The 13,876-nt window shown below is 39.3% G+C and overlaps 1 protein-coding gene across 1 annotated transcript; it reads left to right on the plus strand.

The window, feature by feature from the left end:
• The first annotated feature begins 4,183 nt into the window (after window positions 1-4,183).
• LOC110967207 (C-C chemokine receptor type 5-like) lies at window positions 4,184-10,186 on the plus strand. Its single transcript, XM_022216732.2, has 2 exons — window positions 4,184-4,330; window positions 7,413-10,186. Exons 1-2 carry the CDS (start codon window positions 4,290-4,292, stop codon window positions 8,488-8,490), a joined length of 1,119 nt encoding a protein of 372 aa, XP_022072424.1. The 5' UTR covers window positions 4,184-4,289; the 3' UTR covers window positions 8,491-10,186.
• Window positions 10,187-13,876: the final 3,690 nt, after the last annotated feature.

Here is a 13,876-nt window from a genome sequence, read left to right on the forward strand (position 1 = left end):
CCGGCCCAAACTACAAAAAAGGATACAAGCAGATCATAATCTGGACTGAACTCCCTCCACTTCCCCCTGAGCCAGTGAGCCTTGGAGACTCGTCAGTCTTTAGGTGAGCAGTTGGCGGTGGCCACACCAACTACTCTCCCCCTCCAAATTATTTATTCTGGGTGATTATTATTTTTCTTATATAAAAGCATAGTTCCATCATGTGAGCCATGTTCATCAATTGAAAGAATATTGATGTTTGTTTTGATTCTGACTCCTTGAGTTTTGTAATTTATGAGCTCATGCTGCGCCCGTGCTGAAATATTATAATAAACATTTATCCTGCAATTAAAGTTAACAGATTGGAAATTCAAGTTTTCCCTTTGACAGTGATTAATTATATATATTTACTCTGGTGGCAAAATGTCAGGTTAATGTGTGCATTGCAACTAAAAAAGTTCTGAAAGATTATCTTAAGTTAATGGGGCTGTGTGTGGCCTTATTTAAACTTATCCCTGGGGGGATTCATATCTAAAACTCTAATCTTTTAAAGCTGCTGTCCGGAGTTTGAATCGCAGCGTCTCCCAAAACACTGTTGGTCCCTGCCTCTGATTTCGCCCCTTTATTTGTGCACTCGAGCAGTACCTGAGAGGACTGCCCGGAGTGCTGCAGCATCTTGCCTGTTTTGCTGTTTTCCACTCTTCTACATTTAGTACATTTAGTAAATAATAAAGGAATTACGTTAGAATGCTGTATTGAGTCTAACTTGTCCTAATACCAAAATAACATGAATCTGCTAGGACGAACGAGTAAAGTTTCAATATGTGATTACACTCGTGTATCCCTCTCGATGACGTTGTTTATCAAACTTAGTGCATTTACGCGTGTATATGTGTTAGATTGTTTATTTATTTCTATCTAGAGTTCAGAATTGCATGACTCCTCTGACGAAGAGTATGTCCCAGACGCCCCAACATCTTCCTCCAGAGGTCGGGCATCTAAACGAAGCCGTCAGGCGGGCTATGGAGGCCGTGGTCGGGGAGCGACGTGAGCACCCCGAGCCAATAAACATCCTGCAGTCTCTTGGCCTGACAAGCCGTGGGATTGGTAACTTTTCTGGAAGTTGCTGATCCCTGATGCTCTCTCAGCTCCTCCACAAGCAAAACAAATGTGCTCGCGGTTGCGTAGTGCGTAGCTCGCCCACCTCTGCATGGGCTTGCTTGCTGTGCGCGTAACCATTGATTGACAGCATGACAAAGCTGAAGCTCGAACTTGATTGGTCGGCAGCGACCGGCGCTTTTTGGAATAACATGGGGGTCTATGAGAGGAAGGCGGAGCTCAGGAATAAATTTTCATATCGCGTTATACTAACTTTATATTATAGTATCGAACTAGACTAACACATTTAAGCTTTGTTAAAAAATGATACATAAATTGAAAACAAACGGAAACTCCGGACAGCAGCTTTAACCTAGCAACTTAACAAGTGCAACATCCACTTAGAGGAAAGCTGCCATTAACAGATGTGACTGGTAAATTAATTAAACTATTCAAAAGTGGCTACTCAGTTACATTAATTACGCTGGGTTACAAAAAAAAATTTGCAAGTTGTCGAGGTTTTTTTCAACTGAATTAGGACCATTTTGCACCGCTAAATCCAAAAATGACATCTATTTTTCTCAATCAGGTCAGGTTTTTTTTTTTTGCTAATTTGATTTTGAAAAATTTGATCTTCTCACAAAATTGATTACATTTTTGTGACTTTATCAGTTAGTTTTTCATAGAATTCTCACCCAAAACAAGTTTTAAGGAAAAAATAAATCAATTTATAACAGGATGTATTTATTAAGTGTTACAAACTTTAATTTCTGTAAATTGAATAATAGACCTTATAAAGGTAAGTACATGTAAATTGAACATTAAGTCGCCACTGTGCAAAATTCTGTTAGAAGAATTATGTTTAGAATACTTATAGTACTTATGTTAGAAGAAATATACTTAGGATACTTAGAATAGAATACTTGCTTTTAGACTATCATTAATTTATGATTGAGTGACTGTGAAACGTATGTGCCTTTGAGCTGCTAAGCTGCCTGCCTGGCTAAATACTGGAGCTATGTCGAAAATTAATTTCTCCATCACTCACATGTATGAAATGACATATGAAAACAGACCCCAGGTTGAAAAAAACCGAAGTTCCCCTATAAGTCAAGTTGACATGACAGAGAAAGAGACCTCCCACACACCTGTCAGATCAGACTATTAGAAAAGTGTCATCTGTGGTGATGGTGGTCGTGGTGAACATGTGCTCACAGTGCTGTTTGGGCGGTTAATTATAGGGGTTGTGGGGACCTAATGTCCTCACAACCATAAGAAAACCAAAAGAAATGTAATTTGTGGGGGACCTCATTTGGGTCCCCATGAGGGGAAACAGTGTTTTCTTGGCCATGTTGTTGTTACTGAAAAAGGTAAAAGTGCAAAAACGTTTCTTTAGGCATTGTTTTGGTGTTGGTTAAGGTTAGGGTTAGGGTAAGGGTTAGGGGTTAGATATGAATGGGAGTCAATGGTAGGTCCCCACAATGATAGGAATACACAGTGTGTGTGTGTGTGTGTGTGTGTGTGTGTGTGTGTGTGTGTTCTTGTACTTGCTACATGGTGAGTACCATTTTCTGCATTTAACTATCAATGTGAGGACATTTTTACAAAGTGAGGACATTTTGGCCGGTCCTCACTTTGAAACAGCCATGTTTGAGGGTGAAGACTAGTTTTTAGAGAACAGGTATGAATTGAGGTTTGGTTAGGGTTAGGGTAAGGATTAAGTTTAGGCAATCAGTTGTGATGGTTAAGGTTAGGGTAAGGCTCTAGGAAATGCATTACGCCTATGGATGTCCTCACTAAGATAGAAGTACAAACGTGTGTGTGTGTGTGTGTGTGTGTGTGTGTGTGTGTGTGTGTTTGTGTGTGTGTGTGTGTCAACAGAGATGTCCAAAACACCTATCAAATCAGACTATTGGAAAGGTGTCATCTGTGGTGAGGGTGGTAGTGGTGCACACGTGGTGGGTGCACATGTGCCCACAGTGCTACAAAGAGGACAAATGCGTGTGTGTGTGTGTGTGTGTGTCAAGAGAGATGTCCAAAACACCTGTCAAATCAGACTACTGGAAAGGTGTCATCTGCATCGTGGTGGTGGTTGTACTGTATGTGTACTCGCAGTTTTTTGTTTATTTTTAATGAAGCTTAGAAACTTCATAGAGGACAAATTGTGTTTCTCTGTGTGTGCAAATGTGGTGTCGTGCTTTTGAAATTGTACATAGACTATTCACAGTAACAAGGGAGTGATTCATTTAGAAAGTGCACAGAATAAAACAAATTTCTAAAACATTTATTCAGATCATGTAATCATATATATAACATGTAAAACTATGTTGTAGGTTCAAGCAAAATAAAAAAAATAAACTCATGCGCTCTTTCTAACTTCTTTTAATTGATGATTGATTTCTACTCGTTCGTTTGTGCGTTTGTGCGTGCGTGTGTGCAGTTACCTCTGTGCTACTTACATGAAAGTTAAGATATTCATAGGACAGCGCATAGCCCTTTAAGTGATAAAACTATTGTCACACTCGCTGTCATTCTTGGAAACTTATTATTGTTTGCTTGACAAGAAGTTTGAAGAGTCATTGTATCATATTAAAACAACCCATTTGACTCGCAAAGCCAGTATTTAGTCATACGGGCCCAAAATTCAGCTACTGACTGAATCAAAATGATGCATAAAAACATTAAGATTTGTCAAATGCAATTGTGACATCTTAGCTTGAGCTTTAGGTATTAGTCTGAAGTTTTTCCTTCTCAGAGAAAGTGTTTTACTACCTACACACACCTAGTTTTCATTTTGTCATTTGCACTGATGACAGTGTCAGTAGTATCACTTCTTTCATGCACAAAACCACACGCAGAGTTCTGCAAGTCTCAAGCTCTGTGCGCCTGCAGGTCTGGCCGAATCATGTTAAAGTTTGCACATATGGACTTGTGGTTCTGAGGCTCAGCGTGTTCTTTCGCTTGACTGTTGGTTTCAAAAGCATTAACAGGAAGTTACAAACCAAACCATACCCAAGCCCACAAGCCCACTTGATACTTGGTAATTGGTTAGGGGATGGGAGTATGCTTAAAAAGATACTCAAACTTTAACTCTGTCTCTTTCTTGATGAGCAAAGCATTTCTCAGTTCTTGTTTGTCGTGAATAATAAACTGGAGGTAGCGCTGACAACTTCTTCCATTTGTCCATCCACCTCTACAGCTTAAGATCCAGAATGAACACCACAATCAGCTATTTTGATAGCAGCAATAGCAGGTAACATTTTTTTTTCACTTCATATCCTGTTGTCTTAGCTGACATAACGTGTCTAACATGTCAAAAGTTTTATTTTTTTTACTCCCTCCACATGCTTAGTTCTGTAATTGGGGAGAAAAGACGAACATACTATGAACAGTTCACGTCTAATGTGTCTTTGTTAGAGTCAGTCAGGGTAATCATCTCAATATGTTCTGAAATGACCAGATTAAAACCATACCATAGCTTTAGCACTGGGTCGTTCTGACACAGAGAATTACTATTAGTTCATCTATTACAAGAGGCTGAGGTTATAGAGTTTATTACACAATATTATTCAAGTAGGACACAAGAGGCAGAGTGCACTTTATTGTACTCATGACAGTGCTGACGACAGTGTTTTAAATACTATTTTTATATTGAGCCCAAAATCAATGTACATATTGCTAAATGCTGATTTTTGTATAAAATAATGGTAAAATATCCATGTACAGTAAAACTAAATAAAAAACGCAACATGACTTAGGTAGGGCAGGCTCTTAATATTTGCTATCTTTCTAAAGCTCTTCTGTTTTAATGTGTGTAAATATATGAAGATTACATGTCAGTGTGGGCTGCACAGTGGAGTAGCGGTTAACACCTTTGCCTTGCAGCAAGAAGATCAAATCCCGGGGTGGGCCTGGGATCTTTCTGCATTTAGTTTGCATGTTCTCTCTGTACATGTGTGGCTTTTCTCCGGGCACTCCGGCTTCCTCCCACAGTCCAAAAATATGCTGAGGTTAATTGATTATTCTAAATTGCCCATAGGGGTGAATGTGAGTGTGATTGTTTGTCTGTATATGTAGCCCTGTGACAGACTGGCGACCTGTCCAGGGTGTCCCCTGCCTTCGCCCGAGTCAGCTGGGATAGGCTCCAGCACCCCCCGTGACCCTAGTGAGGATAAAGCGGTGTATAGAGAATGGATGGATGGATGGATGGATGGATGTCAGTGTCTTCTGTGTTGCCAAATCTTTTTGTATGGTGGAAGCTTTTCCTTTAAGACAGACTTTTCAAAGGAACTCAATCAGACAGATGAGGAAAAATTTAATAGCTTTCTCCTGACTAGATCCTTATTTGTGTTGTACCTACCGCTTTGGATAAAACCATCTGCTTATGAAACTGTAGGATTTTAGACTGATTTAGTCCAAAATATGTAATAAATAAATAAATAAATAAATAAATAAATAAATCCTGCAGTGCTGATGGGTTGTCAGTTCAGCCTACAGATTTCTGTGCACAATGTTGTGACTCTTTACACACAAATGTGTGGCAAAATCACACTGTAACAAGCTGTGCTGGTACTACATTTTGTAAATATGCACAAATCATCAAACATCACATGTATCAGAAATCAACTCTTTAATATACACTCAAATATTAATGGTAGACTCATCTTCAAAAGCATTGAAATAGTGAGGTCAATTTCTTTCTTTTTGCTGTGGACTCAAAACATTTGGGTTTTGACATCAAACCATGAATATGAGACATGGCGGAGGATGGGCTCACTAATCTTCACTGATGAAACACGATGGCAGCAGCAAAATGAACTCAGAAGTCTACAGAAACATTTTGTCTGCCAATCTAAAGAAAGATGTGGCCAAACTGATAGGGAGATTCTTCATCCTGCAGCAAGATTTTGACTCACTAATCACTAATCTTGTCTGCAATGTGACTATATTGTATGTGGTATCTGGACTTAAGCTTGCGTAACATCCAGTTGATCCACAAGAAGATTTGTGCATCAAACACCAGTATCCTGTTGTAAAGTTGTGCGCTTTATAAAGATTGTGCAGTAGTGTGCAATTCAAATGAAGCACATACATCTAGTGGTACATGAAAGACATCTTTAACGTGAGTTTACAAAGTGTGTGGGTGTAAGTTTCATATTGTCATTTGGTGAGAAACATTAAATAGCTGGTACAAAACTTCCTGCATATTTGAAACAAAACATATTTTTCTCCGTCGTGTTACTTCGATTGACTGAAAGCAAGAATTGAACACATTACAGCCATAAATGATAAAACATTGATCAAATGTAACAGAGAAGGAACTTTGTTAAAAGCCTCAATAATTCTGAAAAACAAGAGACAACACTCCAGACAGTAAACTTGAAAAGCATTACCTAGACACTCAGATTTAGTTTGATTTTGAAACTTCTTGAGGAAAAATGCCTTGAAAATACTGGATCTCCTCCTCTTCCTTTTCTCTTTTGGCTCCTCCAAGCTGTAAAAACTGTGGATGTCACAGGAGAGGAGGAGACCCTGTGGTTTTTCAAAGTAAAATCTGCTGGACATGAATGTTTTTGTTAGTGGGAACAAATGCATGATCTTAAAGAATGAGACACATCTCCTTAAGCCCCCCCAAAATCTACGTCCATGCGAGTCTGAAGTGTTTTCTTCTCCCGAAAGTGTTTTTCCTTCTTTTTTCTTTATGAGGCTGAACATGGCTGTGAATCTAGCTAAAGAAATCTTACAAAGGTGAGACCAAACCTATGGATGACCGTCCATGTTTTGTTCATTTGCTGTTCTGTTTATTCTCAGTCTGTCACTAAGTCTTGGGTGTGTCTCTGTCAGCCTTGCCTTCCTCGTATCACTTCTTTACGTCTAGCAGTTTTTATAAGCAGCTGGGGGAATATTTCAGTTTTGCATTTCAGTGTCTATTTTCCTGACTGACAGTATCCTCTATGATTTCTGTCACTCTAAAGAAACAGTCTCTCACACTGATCCACAAACTTTGGTCCACTGTGAGAGTTGCTGCCTGAAACCCGGACTGGTAGAGGCGGTGGAACTGTGTCTCCACCTTTTTAAGAAAATCAAACACAATGCTGCAACTTTACAAACTGTAATCCTCCGTGTATTTTGAGACCTGACCAGACCAGACTTATTTAAGGTTTATTATGAATTGCACTGATATATTTAACTTAACAAGGTCTCCTAGTGAGAACAACTTTGGATGCTCCATCTCAGTGCTCCTGGTCTTATTGCAATTCTTGTTCATAAATGTATGTGCTTCTAGTGTATACAAGCCACTCAACATCTAATCATTTCGGTTTGTTTCATTCCAGTTATACTACAACATCATTCTATGATGCCAGCACAACCTATGACTACGGCGAATACTATGTGCCCGGGGACTATGGAATATGTGACTATGGCGAACATGGTGCCCGTTTCCTCCCAGTCCTCTACTCCATTTTCTTTCTCCTGGGCCTTCTGGGTAACTCCCTGGTCATCTGGGTCATCGTTTGTGGGGTACGACTCCGCAGCATGACTGACGTGTGCCTTTTGAACCTGGCCTTCGCTGACCTTCTCTTGGTTTGTTCCCTTCCCTTCCTGGCCCACCAAGCGCGGGACCAGTGGGTGTTTGGGGATGCTATGTGCAAGATGGTCCTGGGCGTTTATCACATTGTCTTCTACTGTGGGATCTTTTTCATCAGTCTCATGAGCATCGACCGGTACCTGGCTATAGTGCACGCTGTTTACGCCTTGAGGGCCCGCACTAGGACCTTTGGAATGGTTGCAGCTGCTATTACATGGGTGGCTGGATTTTTGGCCTCTTTTCCTGACCTGCTTTTTCTCAAGCAGCAGACTATGAGTAACATGTCTCAGTACTGCTTTCCTGAATATCCGAAATCCGAAATGACTACTTCCGACAATCACTTCTGGAGAATCTTCAGCCTTTTTAAAATGAACATTCTGGGCTTATTTGTCCCGTTTCTCATCATGGGCTTCTGCTACTCACAGATCGTCTGGAGGCTGCTGTACAGCCAGTCACGCAGGAAGCAGGCCATCCGTTTAGTTCTCGTGGTGGTAGCTGTTTTCTTCTGCTGCTGGATTCCCTACAACATTACATCGTTCTTCAAAGCTCTGGAGCTACTGGGCATCTACTCAGGATGCGAAAGCAGCAAAGCCATCACACTGGCTTTGCAAATCACAGAAGCCATTGCCTACTCTCACAGCTGCCTCAATCCCATCCTGTATGTGTTTGTTGGGGAGAAGTTCAGGAAACAGCTGCTGAGGTTGGTGAACAGAGCTCCATGCACACTGTGCCAGATAATCAAGGTCCACATACCACAGGACAGAAGCTTTGCATCAGTCTACTCCCAAACCAGCAGTGTGGACGAGAGGAGCACCGCTGTGTAAACTGGGACTCTGAGGTGTCGCTTTGGTTCTGTGTTTTCCTTTTATTTACGACTTAAAGAGGCAATTCTAGCTAATTCTCACTTCTTACAGGCTATTTTAGGAGTAAGATTTAGCTTTAGGTTAATGATGGTGTAAGATTTATGTTTTTGCACGAAGTTAAGAGAATGTGACTTAAGTACATGTACATATTTAATATGCCTTATTGCTTACAATATTCCTTTGCTTGATCAATATATTTTTCTACTATATACTTAATTGTGCACTTCACATTGTATAAGATTAATGTAACTGCACTGTAAATATGATTTAGAGTACTCAGTATTACTTGTATAACTGACAAGAAGACAGATTGTCTGTGCACCTGCAGCAATGATGGGGCACAAATTGTTTTGAATTCTATTTTGTTTTCCTTTTTAAAATCACACAATGCTGGCTGAAAGCTAGTGTGAAACTGTGTCAGCTGCAACAGGTGTTAACACCAGCAGCTTCAGCAACCTCATTTTGTCATCAGCTGTGAAAAGAAACAAGCCAGAGTCATGTTGAGGTACCAGCTATTTCCTTGTCTTCAAGTGGTGTAAACACCGCTATAAAAGAAAAACAAAAATTAAGTTTTATTTCAATGCGATGGCCACTTTCACACTTGCAACCATTTTGTGTGCAACAGTCGCTTGCACAGCAAAAAGTGCAGCAGGCAGCATTAGCGCTACAAGTTTCATTGCATGTTTAGCAGACAATTTGCACTTTACCTCAGCAAACCACAATCTGAAAGGGGAAGTATGTAACCAGGTAGTCAATTTACCCTTTGCAGTCTCTGTGCACATCCGAGTAGAGACACTGTAGAATGAATTTACTATTTTTGCAATATTTCTTCAGAAATTAATCAGCATCACACAAAATAGGTCATTTAAAAAAAAAAACTACTTCCTATAGGTTTCAAAGAAAAGAGGAAGACATAAATTAAGCAATATGCTTCAGATTAGAAATGCAGACAGCCTGGATCTAATGTTTTATTATTATAGTCTTATAAAAACAACCTAAGTCACTACCATGATCAAAACAAGGCCAACACTTTGAAGAGTTAAGACCCGTGTAGACCAGACAGCTGCGAGTCACGCGCTGCATGACGCACTTAGAAAAAAAGTGGAGCATGTAAACCAGTTCACTGCGCCACTGAAACTAGTGCCCTAAAACAGTATTACATAATTACCTTATATTCAGTTGAATTTTTCAGAACAGTGTGTAGTAGTCAAGAAAGAATGAGTCATTTCATATAATCCCCACATCCCCTTCTGCAGCGCTGCATCCCCTGTCTATCAAATACAGACAACATGTGAACATTTTCAAAATATCCTGTAAAAAAAAAAAAAAAGAAGAAGAGTCACTGACATTCTGCAACTGCTTCCACACAACGAGGACAAGCTACATTGACAAGTACACTGACTTTAAAATCTGTGGCCGCAAATGAATAGTTCTAGGTACCTAATGGCTGTAGGCAACTTGTTTTCTAGGCACCATTTTCATCTGCTGAATCATGTGTGGAATTTTCAGCAATTATATCAGGGTGTTTTTAATGTTTTTTAAAATATATTTTTAAATGCTTTTATGTATTTTATTTCATTGTATTATGTTCTAAGCATACCAACTGCCTTTATGCATCTTATTGCCATTTTCAATAAACGTGGTCATTATATTAAGGCATTTTTCTCCCTGGTTCTTTATTCATTCTATTTTTTCTCCTGTTTGGAACATGCTTATCAACATTTTGTTTATCTTGGCCTGGCACTCGGTCAGAAAGGAACCGCAGCTCTAATCTTGCGACACCCAGTTCTGTGGAGTGAAATCTCATTCATAAAGATCTGCTTTTTACGAAAAACATAGAAAGAGAAGATACAGGCGATAGGGCTCCTCGATTGCACAAGCAGTTATTTATCTCTGTTAAGAGCTTGTCACAAAGCCACAGAGAACCACTTCCACAAAACTGCTATGAACTTAGCAACCTTGAAAACCTGTCACATTTAAACTTATGACATCTTGGTTCTACTGTTGTCTTTGCGATGGAAGTGTGTGGTATCATCACGCTGAGATGTAAAGGGCTGTCAGATAAACTAAAAGACTGTGTACTGTATACCGAAGGGTCAAATGTCCTGGTTGTGGCAGCCCAGAGAATTCAGCCTAGACCAGATGATTTGCTGTTAAAAAAAAAGTCTCCAAGTACCTCAAAGTTTCATCACATCGTCTGCAGGTAACTCTGCAACTGTTTGTGTCTACAATCACAACAAGACAGCACAGGTTGCACAGATTGCTAACCAACATACAAAAGAAGAGAAAGGTATATAAAGATAGAGCTTCTTGGCACAGTTACAGCTGACATATTTGTTGCAGATCAAAGATGCATTTTGAGGAGAAAAACCTCAAACCAGCTTTGAAGAATGGTGGTGGAAGTGTTATGGTTTGGGGTTACTTTGCTGGGCAGCTTACAGTCTCAACAAGGAATTCCATATTATATCAAAGACAGTTTAAAAATGATGTGAGTCCATCTAGCCAATCTTTTAACAAGATAATGATCTTAGCACACTATCAAATCTGAGAAGAAATTGATGAAAAAAGAAGAAATTAGGGGCTACGAAATGGCCTAGTTAAAGCCTAGATCTGAGCCCCACATTCAGCAACAGTGGTGATTATTGTCATTGGCGTGTATAGGAGCTATTGTACTTAAAAGAACCAAGCTTGCATTGTTTAATGTGATCTACAGCAGCAGTGAGAGGAGGAGCACGGAAGATGCAGCCTCCCGAAGACGTTTAAGAGCTGTACAGAGCGACTTGACATCAACACAGCGCCATTTCAGGTTTTCAAGTTTCAGAGACACGTGAAGTTTCAGCATGGCTGCATGCAGTTTAAATGAGAAATGGCAGATAAATTTGCATTGTGTGGCTGTCAGACAGCTGAGGTGTGAACGGGTTGTGTCCCACAGTGCAGCAATGCTGTGGAGCTGAATACATGTTGCATGTAAATAGCTGGGTTCAAAAATGAGAAATGTAAAGACTGCAACAGCAAAAAAAAAAAAGTTAAAAGGCATGATAGAGTAAAAGAAATATAGAAAACAAACAAATACACCAGTTTCTGACTAACTTTTGGCTCAGAGGACTGCGGATGTACCTAAGCTGCTCTCGTGCATAAAAACAAAATGAGTTGCACTTGGTCTCCTTGCATACTTTTATGTCTGATGAGGTTAAAAGCCTTGCTTAACTGACTGAAAAATGTTGTATCTGCTAATAGAAAGTAAAAAAAACCCAACTTAATTTGAATTTGAACAGTTTTTTTGCATTGTGAAAATGCTCCTGAAACTCTGCTCTGTAAATTCCTTTACACAGACAGTCTGACAGGTTTGATGTAGAGCAATACCATACTATACTTAGAAGGAAAGGTCTTAAAGGTGTGAATGTTATTTTCCTTCTTAATCATCAGGTTTCATATGGTGGGAGATCCTCTCCTTACTTTGTACAGTTAGACATGCTGGTGCTGCTTTAATGAAGAATGTAACTTGGTGCACTTTGGTGACAGTTATTTCTTACATGTGTTCATCATCTCTTGCATACAGTATAAGCTCTATACTGCCATCTAGTGGGCTTACTGTGCAACCAGGTGTTTTTTCTCCGTCTGTACTGAAAGTCCATTATTGATAACAGTCTTCTTGTATGACCATGCCATCTGTTGCTGTATCTGTTTCTGTCACATCATTTTTATGCACTGAGGTTAACTTTCTAGGTATTTTTCAAAGGGTACAGAGAAAATCCCTTTCACTGTCTTTCTCATAGTTTTAAAACACAGTCAGACATGGATGTCTGGGTATGAGTGAATGCTGAATTCAGTGGGCGAAGGAGACAGATGGCTGCCCAGAAGCAAACGTAGGTGAGATTTCACAAAGGGGGAAAAAATGTCAGATTTCTAGGAACAATCACAGAAATAACCCAGCATTAATGTCTTCAAATCACCTGCATTAGCATTTTCTTTACTATACAAATATGTGTAATAAATGGCTTGTAAGGTAGTTTGCAAGCAGATATGTGGGCATTTTAATAGTTTTCTTATTATTACATTATAATACGCTATATTAATGCTATAGTGATACTTATTATCTATTATAAAGTACCAACCACTTGTGAATGTGCACAAGGCGACTTTGCTGTTACCTAAAACAGAGTCCATGTTAAACCAAATATGCAAGGCAAAACAGAAGATGCAAATATGAAAAGAAAGAAACACTATGCCAGCATGCAACACCTTTACATTTCACCAACACCTTTACACTTCACAGCTCTTGCATGTGATGTTGATCACAATCTTGTCTGTAGTGATTGCACAGATAAGTCCTCTGTGGTTTCATGCAAGATTCTTGCTACTGCTTTTCTATGAAAACCTAAATGGATTTCACACCCGATAAGAGCATTCCATTTTGCACATCATGTGAAAACACAGTTCCAAATTTGATCACTTACAGACATGTAGATGAGAGGTTAGTAGTGCCAGCATAAACAACAAAGCTTCCATTTGATCAGTATTTGAAGCTGTTCAGTCTCCAAGACTGCAGTTGCACAAAAACTTACCTCCACTTAAACATTTTTCATGGTTTCTACAAATGGCAAATGCATGAGGAAGAAAATCATCATATGTACACAACAGCGAAAAAAAAGGTCTTTATGGAAACTTCTCTGTTTTGTTCTAAGAAACCATAAGTGACTAACATTTGAAGCAGAATAAGAAGGTGGGGAAACTGACATAACCGTCATTGCACACACTGGTTTATGCTCAGCAGCAGCAGTGGCAGCAGCATCCGCTGGGAACAGATAAGATCAGTAACACCTCTGTTCTGGTTCCCTTTTATAGGTTATCACATGCACAGATCTCCATCACAGTAAATGCATTCACATGGTATTACTGTACACATCTTTGTCTTAGTATTTATCTTCTCATCTTGCTTTTCATTGTTAAATACAAAGGACTTTCCCTTGTTGTTCTAAATATCAGATTGATCATGTTCACCTTCACCTATTAAAACCACATTGTGAAGATGTCGCTTTTCCCACAGGCCTGAGTTTGAAATGAAAACCAGAAAGACTCTATGTGACAGTTTGAAGCCGTTTGCTATTGCTGTTTTTATTCATTTATTTATTTGGATTTTTTTTTTCATCGTCTTATTTTTGGCTTTTTGACGGGTTTTTCCTGCTTTCTGCTCATGCCGGGAATGGAGCATTGTTTCGACTTCCACCTCTCATAGGTTATAGGAAACAATAAATGAATAATAATAGTTTCAAGGCAAACTACGGTTTCATATGTGGGTGTATTTGAAAATACTTTACGCACACACATACATGACTTTAGACAAAGC

Source organism: Acanthochromis polyacanthus, chromosome 12 (assembly GCF_021347895.1).
Source record: "Acanthochromis polyacanthus isolate Apoly-LR-REF ecotype Palm Island chromosome 12, KAUST_Apoly_ChrSc, whole genome shotgun sequence".
NCBI classification, from domain to species: domain Eukaryota; kingdom Metazoa; phylum Chordata; class Actinopteri; family Pomacentridae; genus Acanthochromis; species Acanthochromis polyacanthus.